The 21,559-nt window shown below is 51.9% G+C and overlaps 1 protein-coding gene across 7 annotated transcripts in view; it reads left to right on the top strand.

Moving 5' to 3' along the window:
- The window catches only part of SZT2 (SZT2 subunit of KICSTOR complex), a 53,638-nt gene that overhangs the window by 18,794 nt on the left and 13,285 nt on the right, over positions 1–21,559 (top strand). For 2 of the 7 annotated variants that reach the window (XM_088169806.1, XM_088169803.1), the window contains exons 16-55: positions 289–513; positions 951–1,029; positions 1,355–1,452; positions 1,715–1,883; positions 2,367–2,481; positions 2,974–3,087; positions 3,596–3,796; positions 3,919–4,031; positions 4,556–4,697; positions 5,227–5,385; positions 6,025–6,229; positions 6,435–6,547; positions 6,854–7,112; positions 8,450–8,615; positions 8,700–8,792; positions 8,971–9,052; positions 9,186–9,467; positions 9,833–9,971; positions 10,209–10,325; positions 10,427–10,490; positions 10,850–11,035; positions 11,104–11,445; positions 11,574–11,763; positions 12,144–12,218; positions 12,392–12,530; positions 12,766–12,886; positions 13,132–13,261; positions 13,368–13,520; positions 13,634–13,736; positions 14,089–14,206; positions 14,431–14,542; positions 14,969–15,087; positions 15,566–15,730; positions 16,325–16,409; positions 16,933–16,983; positions 19,432–19,620; positions 19,737–19,934; positions 20,291–20,460; positions 20,638–20,804; positions 21,208–21,305. In XM_088169806.1, coding sequence (XP_088025932.1) covers positions 289–513; positions 951–1,029; positions 1,355–1,452; positions 1,715–1,883; positions 2,367–2,481; positions 2,974–3,087; positions 3,596–3,796; positions 3,919–4,031; positions 4,556–4,697; positions 5,227–5,385; positions 6,025–6,229; positions 6,435–6,547; positions 6,854–7,112; positions 8,450–8,615; positions 8,700–8,792; positions 8,971–9,052; positions 9,186–9,467; positions 9,833–9,971; positions 10,209–10,325; positions 10,427–10,490; positions 10,850–11,035; positions 11,104–11,445; positions 11,574–11,763; positions 12,144–12,218; positions 12,392–12,530; positions 12,766–12,886; positions 13,132–13,261; positions 13,368–13,520; positions 13,634–13,736; positions 14,089–14,206; positions 14,431–14,542; positions 14,969–15,087; positions 15,566–15,730; positions 16,325–16,409; positions 16,933–16,983; positions 19,432–19,620; positions 19,737–19,934; positions 20,291–20,460; positions 20,638–20,804; positions 21,208–21,305 — 5,846 coding nt within the window. The remainder of the gene's footprint in view (positions 1–288; positions 514–950; positions 1,030–1,354; positions 1,453–1,714; positions 1,884–2,366; positions 2,482–2,973; positions 3,088–3,595; positions 3,797–3,918; positions 4,032–4,555; positions 4,698–5,226; positions 5,386–6,024; positions 6,230–6,434; positions 6,548–6,853; positions 7,113–8,449; positions 8,616–8,699; positions 8,793–8,970; positions 9,053–9,185; positions 9,468–9,832; positions 9,972–10,208; positions 10,326–10,426; positions 10,491–10,849; positions 11,036–11,103; positions 11,446–11,573; positions 11,764–12,143; positions 12,219–12,391; positions 12,531–12,765; positions 12,887–13,131; positions 13,262–13,367; positions 13,521–13,633; positions 13,737–14,088; positions 14,207–14,430; positions 14,543–14,968; positions 15,088–15,565; positions 15,731–16,324; positions 16,410–16,932; positions 16,984–19,431; positions 19,621–19,736; positions 19,935–20,290; positions 20,461–20,637; positions 20,805–21,207; positions 21,306–21,559) is intronic. The other 5 variants (XM_088169808.1, XM_014872131.2, XM_088169804.1 and 2 more) reach the window with 4 other exon arrangements.

Genomic DNA, 21,559 nt, shown 5'->3' with positions numbered 1-21,559 from the left:
TGAAACTGCTGCTTGTTGGGATGGGTTTGGGTTGCATAGCTGTGAGTTGCAGCAGGGATTCTTGGTGGAGAGGTAGATTTGTCACTCCTAATGAAATACAGTGTAGAAGTAAATTTAGTTACAGCTGTCTGAGCAGGATCCTGTGCTGGGCTGGCCACGTTCTGCTGCTGGAGGACTCTGTCCTGGGACCAGCAAGTGGGTTGTGAATCCAGACAGCTCCGATCCTAAACAGAAAAAAAAATTGATTTTTTGTCCATGTCAGCATGCCACACTTCTCCCCTCCCCTAGGTATGAGAAGCTGCCTTCTGACTATCGAGCTCCATTCATTCTCAACCTGGAGCATCCCCCTGTGTCTGGTCCCCTCACCATGGTGGCCAATCGCACTGCCTCTTCCACCCTGGCTTCTCTGTCCCGCTACTTCTATCACCAGCGCTGGATCTGGAGTGTCCAGTCAGGGCTGGCACCAGCTGTGCCCATCACTGCTGTGGCCCAGCTCCTTTCCACACTCACAGAGTAAGTTGCACACCTGGCAGGGATCCTCTCTCCAAGCTAGTCCTGGTGATACAGGGGAAAGCAAGGTCGACCTGGCTTATTATGTATATGAGGTCATATTGTAGGTAACAATTAAAGCTGCTGTGCAGAGGGTTTTGGTCCTGTACAAGCTTCTAGAGCCACTTGGGTCAGTGCTTTACCCAGTTCTGCAGCTGTAGTTGAAGAGAGAGAAAATGTCCTGGAAAACATGCAAAAGGGCAAGAGGTGTTACTGTGCCTGGAGTGTGCTGTTCTTCACACAGGCTGTTCTGGCAGTGCCATATCTCCCTGTTCTATGTGTGCAGCTCCCTGTTTGGAGAAGGACAGTGGTTTGGGGTGAAGGGTACAGTCACTCTTTCATTTAAAGCTTACAGTATGGGTGGAGAAGTCCTGCAGGTCTGACTTCCTCTCTGTTGCAAGGGTTCGTCTGTCAGAGGGTTTCCACTTTGCATCCAGCGGGGATGGGATTATCAACATGGTGCTGGAGCTGCCCATACAGGTGAGCCTGCGTGCTGTCCTCTTGTGGACACAGTCCCTCATTGCTGGTTCTGGGGTGGATTCACCTTCCTGTGGTAGGATTTATCACCTGCTTCTAGCACACACCCTTGACATGTATAGGGAGAAAGCAAAGCAACTTGTGGGTTGGGCATTTTTCTGCCTTCATCTGTAGTTAAAGAGCTGCTTTGTGGTAGGGGTGCTCTGCTGGAGGAGTTCTTGGGGTTGGGATAGGCTTCCTCTTTCCACCACTGCTGGTGGAGCTGGATGATGGGGCTGTGCTGTGTAAGGGGGTACTGTGTCGGGCTCCTGCAGTGTCTCCCTTCCAGATTGACGGCTCAAGTGAGAGCAGCAGTGACAGGGAGAAGCACACCTGTGTCGTCCAGTACATCCTCTTCCCGCCCCACTCTACCTCTACCAAGGACAGGTGAGGCTGCTGTTCTGCTCCCAGGGAGGGTTGGCAGTGGAGTCATGGCCCCAGACTTGCCTTTTGCAGTCAGTATGGAGAGGAGACCTCCACCACCAGTACAGATAACCAGTTGTCATGGATTGTCATTGATCACCAGGTTGCTGGGGCTTCACCTGCCAATCTTGAGTTCCTGTGGCTGCTCTCACAGCTCTGAGAGGAGCTGCAGTGGGCTGCTGGCTCTGTGCCACCTCACAGGACTTTCCTTTTGACTTCTCTCCAGCTTTTCCACGGATGATGACAATGATACAGAGGTAGAGGCCATTGAAGTGGACACAGAACTGAACCTGGTCACTGAATGCTGGGTAGAGCCACAGAGTGGCCATGTCCACAGTACTGCTGAGAACTGGAAGCACCTTCATGGTTTGCCCTACCAGAAAATACCTAAAGCGGTGAGTCCCTGAAAGGGAATGGGCTCTTTTGTGGAGGGAGAAGGGTTCAGTGTAAGTGCATCACAAAACTGCAGGTAAATACTGAGGGCCAGAGAGATGGGAATACTAGTCACAGAAGAGTCTGAGATTTCTAAAAGAGTAACTGGCCACTGGCCCTAAAAGGTTTCTTGATTGCAGTGTGGTGGGTGCAATGCTACTTTGGGATAGTTGGGCAAATACAAATTATTTTGTGAAGCGTTATTCCATTGGAAGGGAGCAAGCTGGCCCAAAGCAGGGACTGCAGGTAGTACTACCAGCACTCCTCCTGAGCAAGGTGAAAACAGGCTAAAGGGCTGGTGGAGAAGGAGGGAGCAATGAGTGAGAATAGGGCAGCTCTGGGAACAGGATTATAGGTGTTCCCTCTCCTTGCTTTTAGACTCTTTTCTTCTGCATTTGTGGGTAATAATTCTGCTGCATAAACTGAGACTTAACTGCTTACTGCAGCTCTACCCCCGGGACCTTGCATGCATTGCCACCATGCTGACCTTTGAGTACATCAGCCAGTTGTGCCAGAACAAGGAGTGGGTCTGCCCTCCTTCAGACACCAAAGCTGCTGAAGGTGAGTCTGCCACCTATGTCCTAGCAAGGTTGATAGAGCAAAGCAGCTAAGTCTGTGGGTCTCGAGACCCATAGAAGGCGGAACAGGTATTTTGACAACTTTGTAGACTTTAATGGCTGTGGGTCACTTTGTTGCACTTAGGCTAAGTTGGCAGAGAAGTGGCTTCATCCTGGGAAGGCAAAAGAAGCATTGAGGCTTTCTGCCTAGGCTGGAGAGCTGTAGAGGTGACCTTGCTTGAGTGAGGGGTGTTGGTCCAGATGACGTTTCCAACATCAACCATTCTGTAATGGTGTGAGAGAAGCTGACTTCAGGAACAGGTGGAAGATGAGCTCATCTCTTCAGTGATGGGCCTGGTGTGCCTGGGCAAGTGGTTTTATAGAAGTTGTAAAGCATGTTAAGGAAGAGCTCCTCTTTTCTCAGTTTCAAGTCACAGTTCCCAGAGAGGTTTGTGGCATGCTTATTTTCTGGTGGTCCTGTTCATCTCTGTTGCAGATCCAGACATGGGGCCTGGTTTTCGAGTGCATGAGATCCCATTCCAATTCAACCTCATGAAGCTCTTGCCCAGGTGCCAGCAGGTTGAAATGTTCTTTCTCATGCTGACAAAAGGTAGGTGCCTCCTCACCACCTGCCTCTCCTTGTCCTCCCTCTGTGGCCATGGACATCCTGCTCTATGTGCTTGTCTCCCTGGGCAGCAGCACGTGAGCACTGCAATGCCTCTTTTAGTAGCTCTGTGCTGTTCTTCCTAGCTCTGCAGCCCCAGGGCTCTCCAGCTCTATTGCTGCCTTTCCTGGGATGATAATTTGTAAAAGCTGCTTTCAGAACAACAATGCTTTCAGAATTGTTAAACCTAGATAGTAGTTTTGTGGTGGTTTCTTATGTGTACCCCCAGCATCTACACAACAGTTAGAGCAGCAGGGTGGGTCACTGCAGGGCAACTAATGATGCCAGAACTGCAGGGCCTCCTCAACACTCACCAGGTCAGTCTTGCAGAGGTGCTGGGGAAATTCCTGGCTATGTGGAAGTGTTACTTTGCGAAGGATTGTCTCCTGGGGTCGTGGGCAGGTGGTGGCTATGGAGATGCTATCTCTGAAGCTGCCATGGTTCTATTTTGAAGCAGAGAATGAGGAGGTGACCAAGGAATCTTCGTTTGTGCCCAATGAAATGCTTCTAAACCTCTTCCATGGCTGCCTTCAGCATGACCTCAGTGACCGAGAGATCCCCATGGCTGATGCTGATCATGTGGCTTTCATGGAGCAGGTTCTGCAACGGGATCGTGATGGTCATCAACCTCCCTTCACACTCCCTGTGATCAGAGGTAAGGACCAGGAATGTGGCAGTAGTGGCACCAGGAGCCAGTGAGGTTTTTCAGGAGCCTTGCTTTCAAGTCTCACCCTCAGCTGAGGTTTTTCAGATTGGTTTCTCTGTGCTCCATTTCAGAAGAAACCCTAAAAGCTTCTGGGACCCTGGAGCAGCAGGATGCTTCTGCATCCTATCATCTTGTTGGCAGTAATGGCACCAGGGATATGACTGGCTCCACAAGTACTCTGCAGGTACTGCTGTGCTGCTGTCCTTCTCCTGTGCCCACTCAAACAGAGGCAGCAGCTATTAAAGAACAGGAGATTTAACAGGGCTAAGAAAGATTGAAAGACAGCTGCTCTTCCCCACCTTTGGCAGCAGTTTAGGCTGTATCCTGTGGCTGAAGTCAAGCAGGAATCTAGAAGGTGTGTGGATAGTTGCATTCATTATGGGCCGAGCCTGTTACAGCAGTACTGGTACTGTGCTGCAGATTGTGCTGAAACTCTGGGCAGTCACTGCCTAGAGGTCAGAATTGTCCCCAGCAAAGCTAGCTAAGCATCTCCTGACTGTTGTGCTGTACTTCCTGGAGCCAGGCTGCTCCCAGAATGGTGACTTCTAGAGCCAGGCTGCCCTGAGAATGTGCAGAGGTGACCAGTGTGTTTTCAGCACTGTGCCAACCAGCAGGCCTAGAAGAACTTGCTCTGTGTGGTTGCTACTTGCCTCAAGGTGGGCCTGTGCCATATGCCCTGATTTTATCCAAGTTCTGCTCTTCCATCAGAGCCTTGGCAACACAGAGCTGCCTGAGGATGATGTGACACTGAGTGACACAATGGGGCCCTTTCCCCCTCAATGGCGATGTTATGCCAAGCTGGTCAACCCACAGCATGTGTTCCTGACCTTCCTGCCAGCCGCCTTCTCAGGTGAGGGGGCCTGGTGTGGGGAGTAAGAGAAGGCAGCAGTCCTATGCACCTCCTCAGGGAAACAGAAAAAACAGAGTCAGCTCCTGTTGGGTGGAGAGAAAATGGAATAGCAGGGTTCATGCACAGTCATTTTGCACGACATGGCCAGGAATAGAATAGTCCCAAGTGTTGAATGTCCTGCTCTTCTCTCAGGATGTGCTGAGGATATGCTGCCCACATAGAGTTTTCGGGTGGGGGATGTGGTGTTGAGTTGTTTGCTAGCTGCAGCTATTTGGACTGTTTTCCCAGTGCGGTAGTTAATGAATGGATTAAGGAGATTGCTAATGGGATGTTCTGGGAGAGTCCCTCCTTTTGGGCATTGACACTGGTCTGGCTTCCACTGAGCCACTGGTAAAGACTGCTAGGCTCCAGTGAAGCTGCTTCTACACACAAAGAGGTAGCAGGAAATCTGCTCTCTTAGGAATGTAGACTGAGGGGTTAAGCTGTTCTCACTGGACAAAGGATGATTTGATTTTTTTTTTTCCTCCAGATGTACAGAAGCTGATGGTTTGTGGGTTGGATAAATCTCCAAAAGATGAGAGTCGGTCTGGAGAAGACAGCATGGGACCTGTCTGTGCAGAGCGAGTCAGGGTTGAAGAGGGGGATGCTGCAGTGCTATTACCAACCCTCAGCATAACACCAGCCCACGGTACTGACAGCACCTTGTTAAAATATTGGTATCCTTGCTATTCTTGAGCTTTCTGTTGAGCAGATTAGAGCAGGAGGAATAACAGGCTGCTGCAGCCTGGCAGCTCCTGCCTGGCAGTCAGCAGAATCAGGACAAGAGGCACAGTGATGTTCATGGGGGCATGAAGGAGTGTAATTTGAGTTGGGTGCCCATGGACCAAGGTTGATTCCTTGTGGGCAAGGAAGTTGCAGGTAGATAGAAGCTACTAGGAATGACAGTAGTGGGCTGCACTGGAAAGTCAGTGACTCTTGTTTCATGATCCAGACTGGCAGCACATTGTCTTAGGGAGAAGGGCACAGGTCTTGAGGTATATGGGATTTGATTGCACAGCCCCTAGGGCAGATCAGCCATGCTGGCAGTGAGGGTGAAGGGTTGTGCTGCTGCAGGAGGTAGTGGTGGTGAAGATGAGCAGTCATGGCTGTAAAGGGGATCAAGGTGGCCAAAGCGCTCTGCTGAGTGGTTGGGTGCTGGGTGAGAATGAATGGTGAGAAGCTTGAAAAAACAATATCTAACTGTGGTGCTTCTGTGAGAGCTGTGGTGTCTCAGACCGAGAGCAAGGAACCATCAAAAGTCTTTATCTTAAAATTGCCTCTTTTGCAGAAGTGAGCCAGGACCCTGGGGAGCAGAGTGGCCCCTCCCGGAGAGATGTGCACATCTCCTTCTGTCGCCAGAACTCGCAGTCTGAGCTGGGCGAGTGCCGCCGGTTCCGCTGCCCCATTTATATCTACAGCTGCTCCCTGGAGATGTTACGAGAACAGCTTGTTAGCCCACGGGCACAGCGTCCTCCTCGGGACATCTTCTTCAGGTAGTGCCAACCATACCTGGTACCTAGACAAAAACCAGAGGAGTTTCCTTGACAAGAGGCTGGCTCTAGCCCTGTCTGCTTGCCTTGGTTTGGGCTCTCTGCCTTATAGCAGCCACTGCTTGTGCATGCCCTAGGCTCTGCTTTAGCCATTTACAGTTTAAAATGTGCTTCTTTGGTACTAAAGGCTGTAGTTGCTCTTTTCCAGGTCCCAGTCTCTGGAACGTCCTCCAACTACTGCTTGGCTTGACCACAAGCACAAGGAGTTGGTGACTTACTGCACGCTGCTGCAGGAGCACTCCCACCAGTGCTATGTGAAAGGTGAGCAGCGGAACAGGGTGACCTGTGGCAGGGATTGGACTCTAGATCTTCTAAGGAAAACAATGTCTCATTTTCCTTGATCCCTTCCTCTTACCTTCAGGGTGTCAGATGGCATGGGCACTCTGGTGTCACCCAAGCCCAGGCTAACATGCAGCATTAGGTGCCCTGGCTGCCTCCTGTCTCCCAGCACTGACTCCAGCTCTGTGCTGGGACTTAGTGAAAATCCATGTGGGGCCACTGCCTGACTCCCACAGCCTCACATCTTTGGGATGCCATGGGATGCTCAAGCACTGTGTCTATCTCTAGGACTGTTCAAGAGCCTTCAGCAGTCACACAGCATCAGCTCCCAGGACCTGCTTACTGCCATGGACTACTGTGAGGAGCTACTCCAAGAGATTGATATCACCAACTTCCTGCTGACGGTGTGCAGCCACGTCCGCTCATTCCGAGAGAGCCATCAGCATTTCCATACACACTCCAAGACAGCCAGCTTCCAAGTGGGCAGCATAGAGCAGGAAGAGGAACAGAGCTCTAGGGAACGAGGTGTCTTGGTCTCTGAGTCAAGGTAGGGACCCACCTCCGTCTTGCTTCTGTTCTTAGCATTGTGCCATGACAAATCTTTTTTCAAACAACTTTCAGTGCCTGCTAGAAGGAATGCTGTAGGGCAGAGTCTAACAGCCACACAAAAGAGCAGTTACTTACAATGAGATACCCACCTGGTATGGTGTCCACCAGGACCCTCTGTTTTTTGGAGTCTCTGGTGACATCCATCCTTTCTTCCTCTTGTGGTCTTGGCTTGTTACTGTCCCATCTGGCCTGAGCTGGAGGGCAGTTTGTCTGCAAGACTTGTTTCTGGAGAAATTATGCATCTCCTGCTGCCTGACTCATTTGAGCTTGCTGTTGACTCTGGTGTAAATGACAGCTTTGTTATCCTTTTCTAATGAAAAAAGTGTCACTTCTTTTTAATTAAATCTCTGGAAAAAATGCACAAGAGAAACACCAAAGCAGAATTGAAATATGCTAAACTTCTGTGCTACTCCTTAGGGTATTTATGAGGTTTGTATCTCCTCTGAAAACTTAAGGGGGGAAGAAGTGCCTTATGCCTTAGTGTCTGTCAAAGAAACACATAGGTCGTCTGCACAGTTCCTTGGTGAATTCACTAGCATTTGTTGGGAATCTCCAATGCTATGTCATCTTATACTGTAAATCATTGAGGTGAGATTGATTTTGAAGAACTTCAGTGTTTAAAAAGCCAGGTGACTTCAAGTGCTATTTTCCCCATGAAAATCTGTGGCAACATTTTTTTTTGTTTATAGGATAGTATGAATATTATGAATCCAAATGCAAATTGCATAAACTTTTACTGAAGAGTGTATAGCTTGTGACAGATTGCACCCAGATCTGCTACCTATATCATTAATTTACCAGAGGAGTGCTTTGACCAGTCAACATCCCACTCCCCAAATTGCTTTTCCTGAGTTTTAGGGACTAAATGTGTCATGGAGCTGCTGAGTGAGCATGGGCCTGAGCTTTGCTGCCCAGGCACTGGGGTGCTGGCATGGTGGTACTTGCAGTGAGGTGCCCTGAACTGGATGCTGGAAGTTCAGGTTGCTGCAGGCCTGTCCCTGTAGTCTGTCTCTCTATTTCCCAGTGTAGCGTGGTGTACAGACATGGCAATGTGATCAGCATGGTTAAACTACCTGAGGCCTGGCTTCAGAGACAGCATGAGCCCTTATCTGAGCACATGGGTGGCTGCTGGGCTGTGGAGTTGTGGCTGTTCAGATTGTGTTGACACAGATGAGGGTTGGGCAGCTGGGAGGTGGAATACTGGCAGGATGGATAACACATAAAACTTGTCTTGTTTCTCAATCTGCTTATCTGACCTGTCCACAATCCTGCCAGTGCTGAAATGGAAGACTACAGCGAGCAGGATTCTCATAACATAGCCAGCCCCACGGAGGAACCTAAGAGCAGTGTGGGCACCAGCTGCTGTTCAGAATTTCCTCTCTCATTGCTGGAAATTGGACAGCCCTGCCAGGCACACCCAGACTTGCATAAAATTATCCAGGTGAGGAATGTACAAGCTTGACCTGGCTTCAACAGGAGGGTGTAGAGTAGGATGTCTGCTTCATACTTGGGATTTCTCTTTTAGGAAAAGTTCCTGGAGATTGGAAGTTTACATTTCAAGCCAGTGCCATCAAATCCTCACTATTTCTTCTACTGCCCACCATCAGCCAAGAAAGAGGTAGGCCTGGAGCTGTCCTGGCAGGCACGTGATCCTTGTGGAATAGCTTTTCTTGGTGTCAAATCTGGATTTGGGGCTGGCAGACCCATGGGTAGACTTAGTCCTTGGAGCTCCCATCAACAACCTGATGTATTGCCTAGCATGGTTCTAGCACGTGCCCTTTCTCTCTCCATCTCAGGAAGAGGCATCTCGGGATCAAGCAGATAGGAAAGGCAGTGAGGACATGGAGGGATCAGAGGCAGAAATGGCAGCTGAAGAAGGTAAGGTTTGCTTGCTCTGTCTTGGAAAAGAAAATGTCTGTCCATGTTGGTGATGCCTTTCAGAGCTAGGTGTGTCTGGTCAGGTCTCTGGAGATGTGGACCTGATTTGCTGACAGAGAACCTGTATCCACAGGCACCGTGTCTGGATGCTGCATTGCCACAGAGAGTGACCCAGAGCTGGAGGTGGAGTACCGTGAGAAGCTGGAGCACGAGTTCCCAGACTCGGATTCCCTCTCAGACTCCAACACAGTGAACCAGGATGACGACTCCTTCAGTGTGCTGGGAGGGGACTCACTCAATGAGCAGGAGTTCCTGGAGCAGGAGATGCCCCCTCTCTTCGTGCATCTGACCTGCTCAGTGAAGCTGCGTAGCCAGCACAGCTCCATGCCCGTGCAGTCCCTGCCCACTTGTCTAGGTAAGAGCAATTCTTGCTGGGAGATTAAATGGCAGTAGGGCTTCTGTCAGGTCCCTGCTGGGTGAGCAGCCCCTGGAGCAAACATGCTGTGTCTTAAACAGCAATCTCCCTGGACCAGCCTTCCCTGTAAGTCCCCAGGGTTTGCCATCATCAGACAAGGGCTTTTTCACCAGGTACTCCCACTTGCTGTGGGATTGGTCATGGAAGGTTGAAAGGATCATGGAAGATGATGGTGGCCTTCTTGAGCCTGTCCAGGTGTGTGTGACAGCCACCTCTTGCAGTCTCTGTACTTGCCACCAGGCTGGGTATGTGTGTAAGTGGAGATGTTTGTTGCTTGAGTCCCTTGGTTTGTGATCTCTCTTTAGGGGAAGTTTTGGGCTGCCTGGAAAGCTGCCAGGGCTTGAACACCATTGACTTGGGAGACCTCTGCGTGACCCTAGACATTTTTGTGTTGACACTGCCCCTGGAGATAGAAGTTGTGAACACAGACATCCTCCACAACAGGTAGGTGGAAAGAGGCCCAGTCACCCATCCTCTGCCTCCCTAGCCATTCAGTCATTCTTGGCTCATCTCCATGTACTGAGACTTACAATTCTTCTTCTCACAGAGTCTGTCACAGCTTTAAGAAAACTAAAATATTTCCTAGATAGGCTCACCTTCTATAGAGATCCCTCTTCTGCTGTCTGTGTCTGTTTATCCCGTCTGGCTCCAAAGCTCAGGCTGCTCTCTCTCCTGTGACAGATGCACCTCGGAGAGCAGCGTGTCCTTCACGCGCTCTCCAGGGCAGCCGTCCTCTTTCCGCTCGGATGAGGATATCATGCACAACCTGGAGCGGCTCCCGTCCACTGGAGATGAGAGGTATGGCCCTGCAGGTTTAGCAAGCCTCTCACTGGTTCCTTTTACTGCCTGGTAGCTGCACAAATAAGAAGGACTGGTTGATTCTTTGTCTCCTCTCCTAGGCACCCTGCCCTTTCCAACCTCCCTGGAGTGCACAGGCAGGCTATTGAAGCCACTATGAATGAGGTAAGCCAGATTTGCCTCCCTGCTTCCAGCTAGAGCACACAACTGCTGTTCCCCACTTCCTAGCCTGCTCCAAGCTGCAACCTGTCAGCTGAACTGACTGCTAGACTTTATTGGTGTCACATAGGCTGTTAGCCTTGTGGTTCCCAAAAGTGTGGGATTTAACATGAGAAAATTCTTGCTGCAGTTGGGGTGGGCCAGGCAGAGCAGTCTTCTAAAGATCTTTTCTTAGGTACATTCAGGAGATGAGGGATGTGGGTAGTGAGAGGCTGCCTTCATCCTGTTGGGGCTTGGGTGAGATTTGGGGCAGGCTTGCAAACGCTGGTCACCTGGATGTTGTTCTGTGTCTTTGCTCTGCTCAGATTCGGTGGCTCCTGGATGATGAGATTGTATCAGCGCTTCGTCACTCACAGGTCATCAGCACCTCCATCCTGCACAGGGTGGCCACCCACATCTATAACTCCAAGGGCCGGCCCAGCTGCCACAGCGAGGTGGTGCTGCTCCAGTTTGTCTTTGGGCCTGAGCACTCTCTGGAGAAGTTCAAGGAGGTAAAGAGAAAGCCCTGAGGCAGCATCATGCTTTACTAGCAGGATGCTTATTCTTCTCTGTGTTGCAGGAGTTCAGAAGAATGACTCTGCCAGGCTACATGCTGAATGCAGAAGGCAACGACTACCACTACATCTCCATCAGCCGGCTGCATTCCAGGAGGGCTGCTCCAGACCCTTCAGGGACACCCTGCTTGCAGCAGCCAGCAGGAGGAGGCATCAGGACAGGCCTGGGCCAGGCAGGCCAGGAGGGGAGCAGTGAAACAGAGGCAGAAAGCTCCGAGCTGTTACACCACACAAACTGTGTCCTCCCAGAAGAAGGCCGGGGTCTCTGGGAATGGCCAGAGAGTGAGACACGCATTGTGCCCGACAGAGGAAACCCTGCAGGTGGAGGCAGCCACACACAGAATGAGGTGAGAAGCACTGAGTAATCTGTTGGTGAGAATGTGTGGAACCCTGGTAACAGAATGTAGAAGGATGATGGGATTTTTTTTTCAGTGCCTGTTTTTCTGGTCATTATTGTGACCTTGGCTTTATGCAGGCTTCAGGAGATATGCTGAGACTTGATCAAAGCAGAGCACCAGGCCAGGACTCCATGGAAGAGGCAGTTCCAGAGACAACCATACAGTCATTGCCATCGTCATCCTCTGAAAAGGGAAACAGTGAGAAATCGCCGTTGGTGACACCATCTGCAGCAAGCCTGTCTGAGTCTGTAACACAGGGCAGGGAAGGTAGGAGCTGCACTGTGGGCAGGATGTACCTCAGCATCAGAAACTTTTAAGAGAAGAGCCCAGTTCTGGCTGTGACATATATAATATAACTGGTACTGCTGTTCCTGTCCCTAAATACCCACATTGGTACCCAGGACCTTGGTCTCTTCCTTGCCAGGGTGCTGGTAATTAACAGCTTAACAGTACCTAAGATACTAGTCTGTGCTGCTGCACTAATGTCCCTAATGACGTGCAGTTCGTGGTGACTTCAGAAATGCCTGTGAGAGCCCCATTCCCCAGCACAGCCTGATTAGTCTGTGGCATGATGTTTCTCCAGTTGATGGGGCATGGGGTGAGGCTTAACAAGTACTTTCATGGTCAAAGCCCTGTTCTCTTTGCAGGCTCCAGCAGGCAGCGTCCCAGCCGGGTGCAGAGCCTCGTGTCGAGCCAGGGCAGCATGGACTCTGACCATCTGGGTGAGTCTGCCAGGGCAGGGGGATGAGGGTGTGTGGTGGCGCTGATGGCGACACACTGCTGGGTCTGTGTGCCTGGGCTGGGGCAAGCCCTGAGGGCAGGTTTGTGAGTGGCTGCCCTGCCCAGGGAGGAGGTGTTTTGCCGGGCCTAGGGCTGAAGTGAGGATACATTGCAGGTTATGATGGGGGAAGCAGTGACTCGGAGTATGAAGAGGCATTAATGAGTGACCAGGAGCCCAGGTGTCCCCTTATGCCAGATTTCTGGCTCATCATTAAAATCCATCAGGACCGAGTGGAGGTCTATTACCACACACGGTAAGGAGAGTCCCCTGTCTGACCACTGCCTCTCTGCACTGTGACCTTGTTGCCACTCACTCATCTCTGGACAGGCTCTCCTCCCTGCCCAGTGTGAGTGGGAAGTTACAGGACTAGATTGATGCTTCATAGGGGGAAAACTGCCTTCCTTTCCCACTGTGTTCCTGCTCCCAGTGCCCAGTTATGGGCACTGTCCAGGTGCCCTGCTCACCCCATCCTCTCTTTCTTCATAAAGCAGCCTGAGTGTGGAGAAGACAGCATCAGCAGAGACAGAAGAGGAGCAGCCAGGGGAGTGCCAGAGTCTCAACCAGGTGGTGGTAAAGAAGATCAGTGAAATCTGCAGGGTTGTCAACCAGGTAATAAATCTTAAGAGGGCACTAACAGAGCTGGCAGTGATTAGATGGCTTAGATGAGAAGGCACCTCTGGAGGCTGGCTAGTTTGGGCTCAGCTCAGAGGAGGGCCTGGGGAGCCAGTTCAGCTGGTGGAGTCCCATCTTGGGTTGGGGTCATAGGAGAAGGGACTCAGTCTGGCCCTAAACACTTCTTGCTGTCTTCCATGGCTGTGCAAGCAACAGAACCAATCTTTCCTCATCCTTTGCAGCGCTTGCTGCTGCAGGACCTGCATGACAGCCACATATGCAACTCATTACTGGTGGCAGAAAGTGAGGAGGACATCTGGAAGAGTGAAACACCCTATACTTCATACAGGCAGCGTGTGATGCCCACGGATGGTATGGATGTTCCCCTGGCCATGCCTCAGCTGCAGTGCTTTGCAGTTGCCTAAGAAGATGTTAAGTTCCATGCTGTGGCCCCAGCTATGTCCTATGTTCTTTACAGATTACTCTGTGGAGGAGAGCTACCAGCCCCGGGACTACCTGGCTGCCACCATGCAGTTCATGCCAGGGCACTTTGCTTGTGGGGTGGTGTGGAGCACACTCATCCATGTGCATTCACGCCTCAAGATGGGCCCCAACATGGGGGTCTCACGAGGTATGTACCGCCCAGGTTCCCTCCCTTTTGGTGTGTCAGGAGTCCAGCTGCTGGCTGGATTGGCACTCCAGAGAAGGGTATGTGGGATAGCTAATGTCCCACATTGCCCACAGCTATCCAGGCACTTCGCTCGGTGCTCAACGCCTTCTCTGTGGTGAACAGGAAGAATATGTTTGTCTACCAGGAACGTGCCACTAAATCTGTTTTCTACCTCCGGTAAGAAGCCAGCGTGACTTGTTGGCCTTGCTCTGTGTGTTACACCAGACTGAGATGCTCCTGAGCGTCTGCCCAGCCTCGGGGACCGTGTTGTGACCCAAACAGCAAATACCTGATTTCTGATGAGTTAGTCACATCAAGCCAGGCCCATCCTGCTCTCCCTGTGCTAAGCCTTTACATGGGAGGAAAAAGAATGGCTTTTTTGAGGGAGCCAGAGAGAATTTTTCCACAAACTCCATATTGTAAGGACTAAAGTGTGCAGGGGAGAGCAAGGAAGATGTGCATCTTCTGTGGATGTACGATGCTATCATCCTTGGGAATGGAGGCTGACATGTCTTTGTCTTGTATTCAGGTTGACTGAAACCACCCACAGTGGGAAGGTGTGGGAAGCAGAGAGCAGCCTTAGTGCATCATCTCGCTCGCTGGCACTGACACGCAGCCAGGAGCCCATTTACACTGAGGATCTAATGGTGAGTCTGCTGCTCTCTGGAGTGAACATGGGTGCTCGTGGTCACAGGAGTGGAGGCAGCTCAGTAGTTCCAGCAACCTGGATTTTATGTAAATCTTACTCTGTAGATGTGTGGAGTGGGGCAGCAGTGAGTGGCGTCTGCCTGACCCTGCTGACAGCCTGGGACAATGATGGATCTAGAATTCATATGAAACTACTTCCACAAGGCTGTTTTTGTTTGTGCAGGGTTCTCGTTCCTCTCTGGACACTGCCTCATGCCGTAGTGTGGACTCTGCCCGCCCTGTGGGACAGATAGACAGACACATCCAGCTGATGGTTCATGGTGTTGCCCCAGCAGGTAACTGTTATAGCACCTGGCAGCAGAGCTGTCGTGATGTAAAGCACAGGAGCAAAGCTCTGCTCTCTGCCCTCTTTGCTTGAAGAGAGAGGAATCTCCCTTCTGAGCAAACAGCTCTTCCTTAGCCCAGAGCTGCTCTCCGTTCTCTGTGGGTGAAAATATAAGGAAAGGATCCATAGCCCACAGTGAAACCTCTTGCAGACCCTGTGCAGGAGTGCATTTGTCTTTGCCTACTGCACCAACAGTCTTTTGTGATCATAAACCCATAGAAAAACATGTCTGAAGAAATTGATGGTGGGGAAAGTCATGTTCCCAGTGGGAAGTGAGTGTGAGGATGGTACATCCTGAACAGGGAGGAAGAAGTGGCTGTAGTCATTCTTACTGGATGGGGTGAAAAAGCTGCTTCTACCTCTGCTCACTTGTCAGGGCCTGAGATCACAGATGAGCTGGTGAAAGTGCTGCGCAGGCGCCTGGATGAGGCCACCCTGGACATCATCACTGTCATGCTGGTGCGGAACTGCAAGCTGACCCCAGCAGATGTGGAGGTACCTCACTGGCTAATCTGCTCTCTTCATCCCAGAGCACTTTCCTACATTTTGACCTGTCTCAGCCACTCCTGCCCCAAGGAAGGCCAGGGCAGTTTGGTACACCCTATTCCCTGTCCCAGTGCTTGGTCAGGCTAGCATTCACCAAGGTATATACTGTGTGGGTGCCAGGGTAGCTGGGAGATTCCCTCTGCTGAGTTTGCAGTGTGGCAGGACTTCTCTGTGCCCTCCTTCCCACACCTTGGACTGAGTGTCTGCCCACCTCTTGGGGCTGTCCTGGGCAGGGCCAGGAATTGGACTTTGATCCTTGTGGGTCCCATCTAATTCAGGATATTCTATGATCTGTCTCAGGGCATTGTCTAGGGTTCTGCCCATCACACTTCCCCTTTGCAGAGCCAACTAGCATAATTTTTATCAGGGTTAGAGCCCCAGGACAGCCTGCTAGTCTCAACTGGGTTCTAAAGCCTCCTGTGTGCAGTTTATCCAGCCCCCCGGGACGCCGCCCACAGAGGTCCTGCACTTCTCCCTGCCGCCCTCAGCCCTGCCCTGGCTGCCTGCTGTGGCCTATTACCTGCGGCAGAACCTGCTCATCTTCCTGCACACCCCCAAGTACACCGACAGCAATGTGGAGCACCACTTCAAGGTGAGGAGGGCTGGGGTTGGGACAGCAGTCTGCCCTGCTTCTAGCTGCTGCTGGAGGCATTTGTTGGGGCAGCTCTGACACCATGTTGCCAGCTCTGCCATGGAGGGTTAGGGAGAAACTGCCACTAACTCCTTTTATAGGACTGAGCACATCCTGATTAGCCCAGACAGGCCGTGCTTTCATGACAGGCAATCACTGTGCAAAAAGCAGCAGCCACAAAGCTCCTGCCCACAGTCATCTCCCAGGACCATTGGAGAAGACCCTCTTTCAAAGCTGAACTTGGCTCCTTGCATGGCTTCCTCAGATCTAAGGACTGAAACATCAGGATTAATAAAAATTTGGGAGCAGCTACCCACCCCTTAGCATGGCCATAGTAAAGACAGAGGGTGAGGCCAGATATGTAGTGCCACATAACTCTATATGAGCTGTAAGGGGTTCCTTCACCCCAGCAGTGAAGACTGTGTTGGCAAGTGTTTTGAGTAGGTCTGGATTTGATTCTACAGGTTTGGGGATGAGCTCTGCATATGCACAAGCCTCTTTCCAATTAAGGCAAGTTCTCTAATCCTTGTCAGTATTCTTCATTGTTCTCCTTAGCACTACTTCAACCACAACGGGAGCATCCCTGACCAAGATCTCTATTTGTACAACAAGCCAGGTGGCCAAGGCACTGGTGGAAAAGGTACTGTGCTCAATTCCTCTGAAACAGGGTATAGGGCTGTGTGCTGGGGAGGTGTTTCCCACAGCTATGAGTGACTGAGGAGGGCCAGTGCTGGGGGCGTGTTCCTCCATGGCTGGAAGGTGGGTAAGGTGTGTGCCTGAGGGACTGCACACCTCTGCATGTGTGGCAGAGGAAACTAAGGCCTCCCACACAGCAGCTTGCTAAGCTTGACCTATTGCTGCAGGAAGCAGCTGTAGACACAATGAGACCTCAGTGTGGGGCACAGAGGCTCCAGGGCCTGGAGGTGGGAGCAGTTGTAGCAGAAGCCTTGCTGCAGAGGGAAATCTGGCTGTGTGCAACTGAGCATGGCCTGTGTGGGCAATGTCCTTGCTTTTTTCTCTAGACTGCTAGAGAAGGGATTGGATAGGGCCCACCCTGCAGCAAGTTGTCATGTCATATTTTGTCCAGGCCTTGTGGGCTGTCACCTGGCCACTGTGTGTCCTGTGCCTTTTGTGCACTGTTTGAATGTTCTTCTGTTGTATAGGTACCATGTCGGACCTTGTGCAGCACCTCTTTCCACTCTCTCACTTCCAAGGTAGCACCTGTGGCTCCAAGTATTCCACCTCCTTTTCCCATGCAGCTCTCTGGTCCCAGCTGTTCTTGTTTTCCTTGTGTTGTGGCTTCAGCTCTGACTCCTCTGTGTGTTTGTGTGTGTGTGTCCATTTAGCTGAGCCTGTTTGTTGCTGGCTGGATAAATGAGCAAACAGAACCTGTTGCCCTGAGGTGGCAGCTCAGTGATTCCTAGCTGCTGAGGGTTCGTGTGCTGCCTTGTTAGCTTGTAAGGGGTGAACTTCAAAATCCTGCATCTTTTTCCCCACAGGTCCAAACAGGCCTCTCTTCCGTGAGGAAGATGGGAGTCCTGATGTTTCAAATGTCATTGATGCTCCAGGGTGTAGCATCATCACTCTCCCAGTGGCTGTGTCCTGGTGTGGGGTGTTCCCTTGCTTAGCAAAGAGCTGGAGTGGCCAGGCACCATTAGATGTGTGCTTTGTATTTCAGTGAGCCTGGGTCAGAGGGGGCTGAGAGAGCCCCACAGATGGGAGATAACAGTTCTCTAGCATCCCACCTCCAGTGCACCAGGCAGTAAGACCCTTGGCAGCTCTTGCTGATGTACATCATTCTATAGCTCCAGAACTCAGATTTTGAGTTTCTTAGCTATTGTTTTTTTTTTCTTTACTCATGATTTAGTGGTTCGATTTGAGCTTCTCCAGGCTCCTGGAAGCATTGTTCCCTGTGATATGGAGGAGATCCTTTCTGCTCAGTGGCAGGGGCAGGCTGCTGACCTGGCCTGCTTGAATTGTGGTTGGTTATTCTCATGTCCTCATCTCAGACAGACTGAAGCAGAGCAGAGGTACTGGAATGGATGTGATAGGGAAATGTGCCAGAGGCCGAAGGGGCTGAGTGTGGGAATTTATCCAGGAGAAGAAAAGGGGAATGGTTTATAATTACCACATGGTCATTTAGCCATTTCGGTGGGCCTAGGGCTGACTGCCAAACCAGACTGTTAAGGAGTTTGTGCCTTTTACTGTTTAAAGAAAGTAAGTCTGGTTGGTAGAGCTCATATTCACTGTCATGTGGAGCAGATTTCCTGCTCTTGATACCTCTGTATTGATACCCATGTTCTGGAGAGCTGCAGTGCTGCAGCAAGAGGCTCTGTGGGGGTTGCTGATAGGTGTAGTTTCCTTTCCTCAGTGTGGGTGCACATGAGCTGCCCTCTGATTTGAATGCCTACCTCTCTCCTTTGTGAGCATTTCTATCCATCTCAGTGCACTCTCCCTTGTGTTGTCTATGCCTTGGAGGAAAGGTTGCTGCAGAACTTATGCTTCACAAGGAATGATGGAGACTGGGTGGTTGTGCTGCTGCTGATCAGACTGGGCACAGCCTGCTTGGGCTGGGTTTATCTCCATGCAGAGAGGGCACCTGTGCTCAGGGCAGAGCTGGGGATCCAGTCAGGGACACTGGTTTCTCTGTGGCAGTGGAGTCTGTCACTGCCATCCTTGCTGGGATGGAGAAGGAGAGAGTATAGGCTCAGCAGTGTTGTAGGTGTTGTTATTTGTATCTGGGCACATCACCTTTAGGCAGTGTTGGGGCAGCTTTGCCATCCAGCCACCTGTGTGCTGGCTCAGTCAGGGAGTGGGAACATGTAGGGTTACAATGGGAGGTCTGGGCCTTGCAGATGCTTTCCTGGTGCCCTAGCCATTGAGCTGAGCCATGGGGAATCAGCTCTTGTTTCTGCTCTGGTCCATAGCAGAGCTTCTCCTGTGTGGCCTAGGGCTCACAGTACGTGGGCTGTGAGGCAGGAGCCACACAGCTGCTCTGAGTTGCCGTGTTGTGTGTGTGTAGGGCTCAGTATAGAGAGCCAGCAGGCGGAGTCTGAATTTTTCTCTGCAGTGACTCCAAGCTCCTGGGTGTGAGCCTACCTTGTCCCCAGTCCTGCCTGGTTGGAGTGCACAGGAAAGATACCTAATCTTGTTCAGGTGTACAGTGAGGAGGGGGCTGGGAGTGTAATGTGCAACAAGGTGTCATATCTGCAGGGACTCTACATCCTTCACAGCCTGGAGGGGGCTGCTGAAGAGTGTCTGTACTCTGTCCCTTAAGAGGACAGGAATGGTGAGGCCCATCTTGGATCAATCTGCCTAAGGCTTTCCTGGTGCACATGGAGATACTTTCTTCTTGCATGTGGCGCTGGACAACCCAGGATGCTCCTGCAGGGCAAGGTGAAATTTGCTGTGACTCTACAGGAGAGAGATTATTGGAATGATGGGGACACTCTGTGCCAAACCCCATGCTTCTTACCCTGGCTCCCCACAGGCACAGCTAGCCTCTGCTCCCCTGGCTGCCTCCCCTCCTGTGGGCCCTGCCTGCCACGTGATACTGTGCAACTCAGGTGGTCCCAGCTGCAGGGCAGCAAGGTGTAGGCAGGCACTGTGGGGGTGTCCTCGGTGCTGTGCTGATGGAGGCTGTCTCGGATTCTGCCCCACAGGAATCGCTTGCATTGCACTGACATTCGTGGATGAGCATGGCAGCCCCACCTTGCTGCCCCACGGGGAGAGGCCTGACCCTCTGAAGCTGCCTTCCCCCTCACCCATCCCGGGCCTGCTGCAGGACAGCGACTTTGAGAGCCTCACAGCCGTCAGCAGGCACCAGCCAGGGGCTGATCCCCTGCCTTCAGGTGGGGAGCTGGCCAGCAGCTGCCAACTGCCTGCAGCTTCCACCTCCCTTGGGGCACCTTGGAGGACTGGTGAAGGCAAGGTTGAAGAGCCATGCAGAACTACCCTTTCCCCACAGAGCCTTGCGTGCTGGTGCGCCTGGATATCTGGGAGAAGGGCAACATCAGCCTGCTGCAGCTGTCGGAGAAGCTGTGCGGGGCCCTGCGTCACGCGCTCTGCGATGCCGTCATGGAATTCCTTGTGCTGCCAGCCCCGCTGTGTGTGGAGGCCGCCTGTCCCCTGAGTGCTGCAGACCTGGAGGACCTGAGCTCTTCAGGTGAGAGCCTGGCCGGGATGGCCACCTTGAGCCTCCACACAGCCTTGCTCCTCCTGTCTGCCTGCAGGAGCTTGGCTGTGCTGGAGGAAATCTGGTTGGGTGGGCAAGGAAGGAGGAAGCTGCTCTCCCCTCTGCAGTATGTGTGGTGTGGTGTCTTGGGGAAGAAGCATCATAGACATTGGTGTTGGAAGAGATATTGAAGGGTCTGTCTGTTCCCTGAGACTGAATCCACTTTGTTGGATGTTACTGATGCCCCTTTCCCTTCTCTCTAGCCAGTCTCTGGCCAGATACAATGGGGTACCCAGCAGCTTTGCAGGGGGAGGCTCTGCAGAGTCTGATTTGCTTTCTCTCTCCAGGAGGCCTAAGGAGGACCATGTCAGAGACCAAGGGCCTGGCCCTGGCCAGTGGGGGGCCTGGCAGGAGCTGTCCTCCACCCCTGCACTTCACCTCTGCACCTCCATCAAGCTCTGGAGAGCCAGTGACACCCACAAACAAGCTGGGACGCCGTAGCTTCTGGGACATGCTGGTAATGTTGCTGCAGGAACAGGGCCTGTAAGGTCCTCGTGGTGTGTCAGGCCACGAGGAATGGACAGCAGGGATCTGGCTGGGGCTGAGAAGCCAGGCTTGCAGCATGTACTTTGAGATCAGGGCACTGACTGGGCTGTGTATGTGCACAGCATTAACTTACTCCTTTCTCCCCTAGAGCAAGGCAGAGTCCTCAGAGCTGGGCAGCCCCAAGACTACTGATGACATCGTGCTGGAGAGGCCAGAAGAGGCTCGCACAAGGCGGCGGCACAAGACAGAGAATGTCAAGCAGCACCTGAGCCAGGATCGGGCCACAGCTGCAGCTGAACTGGAACAGGCACAGAGGCAAGCACAGCCTGCAGGCTGGACAGGGTGTTGTTCCCCCAGTCTGTTGTACATTGCTCTGCATCCTGCTGGCCTCTGGACCACATTCCTTTTCCTTACAGTTTCTCCCTTACAGAGGCAGTTTAGGAAAGCTGCCTTCCACACACAAAGCCTTAGCCCTTATTGCTGGAGTGTTGCTGGGAGCACAGCTGTTTCTCCCTGCCAGCAATCCCTTCTCTGCCCTGTGCAACACCTGACACTCATATGGCTACTGACCAAGAGTGACCCAGCTCAAGGATTGTATCAACCCAAAAGGGAGGCTCCCAGGGCTCTGTTCTGGAGCTGTGAGGGGACTGTTGCACTTTTCTACCTTCACTACAGATGACTGATCTAGTGTAACTGTGCTTCCCTTTCCTCTCCTCAGGCGCCGAGCCTGCCAGTTGGAAGAAGGAGATGTAGGTACCATGCACCCACTCTTCAATCAAACCTGCCAGCAGTGGATGGCATTCATGAACCACCTGGGTATGTGTTTCAGGTCCCAGCTCCTCCAGATGGGCTGGGAGTGGGCCTTTCTACCCAGATCTCTCAGGACAAGTCCTCTTATGGCACCATCTGTCTTCATTCCTTGCTGGTCCTAGTTACACACCCTGTGTCTCCCCAAACCTCGCCAGAGTCACATTGGTCTCAGGACTGGGATCAGTATTCAAAAGCTGTGGCAGAAGGCCTGGCATGTGTCTGTGCCTCAGAACAAACCTTCTAAGGCCTGTGGTTATGTC

This window comes from Sturnus vulgaris, chromosome 9 (assembly GCF_052056855.1).
Source record: "Sturnus vulgaris isolate bStuVul1 chromosome 9, bStuVul1.hap1, whole genome shotgun sequence".
NCBI classification, from domain to species: domain Eukaryota; kingdom Metazoa; phylum Chordata; class Aves; order Passeriformes; family Sturnidae; genus Sturnus; species Sturnus vulgaris.
Note: the sequence above shows the minus strand (reverse complement) of the source record. Positions and strands in the feature narration are given on the sequence as shown.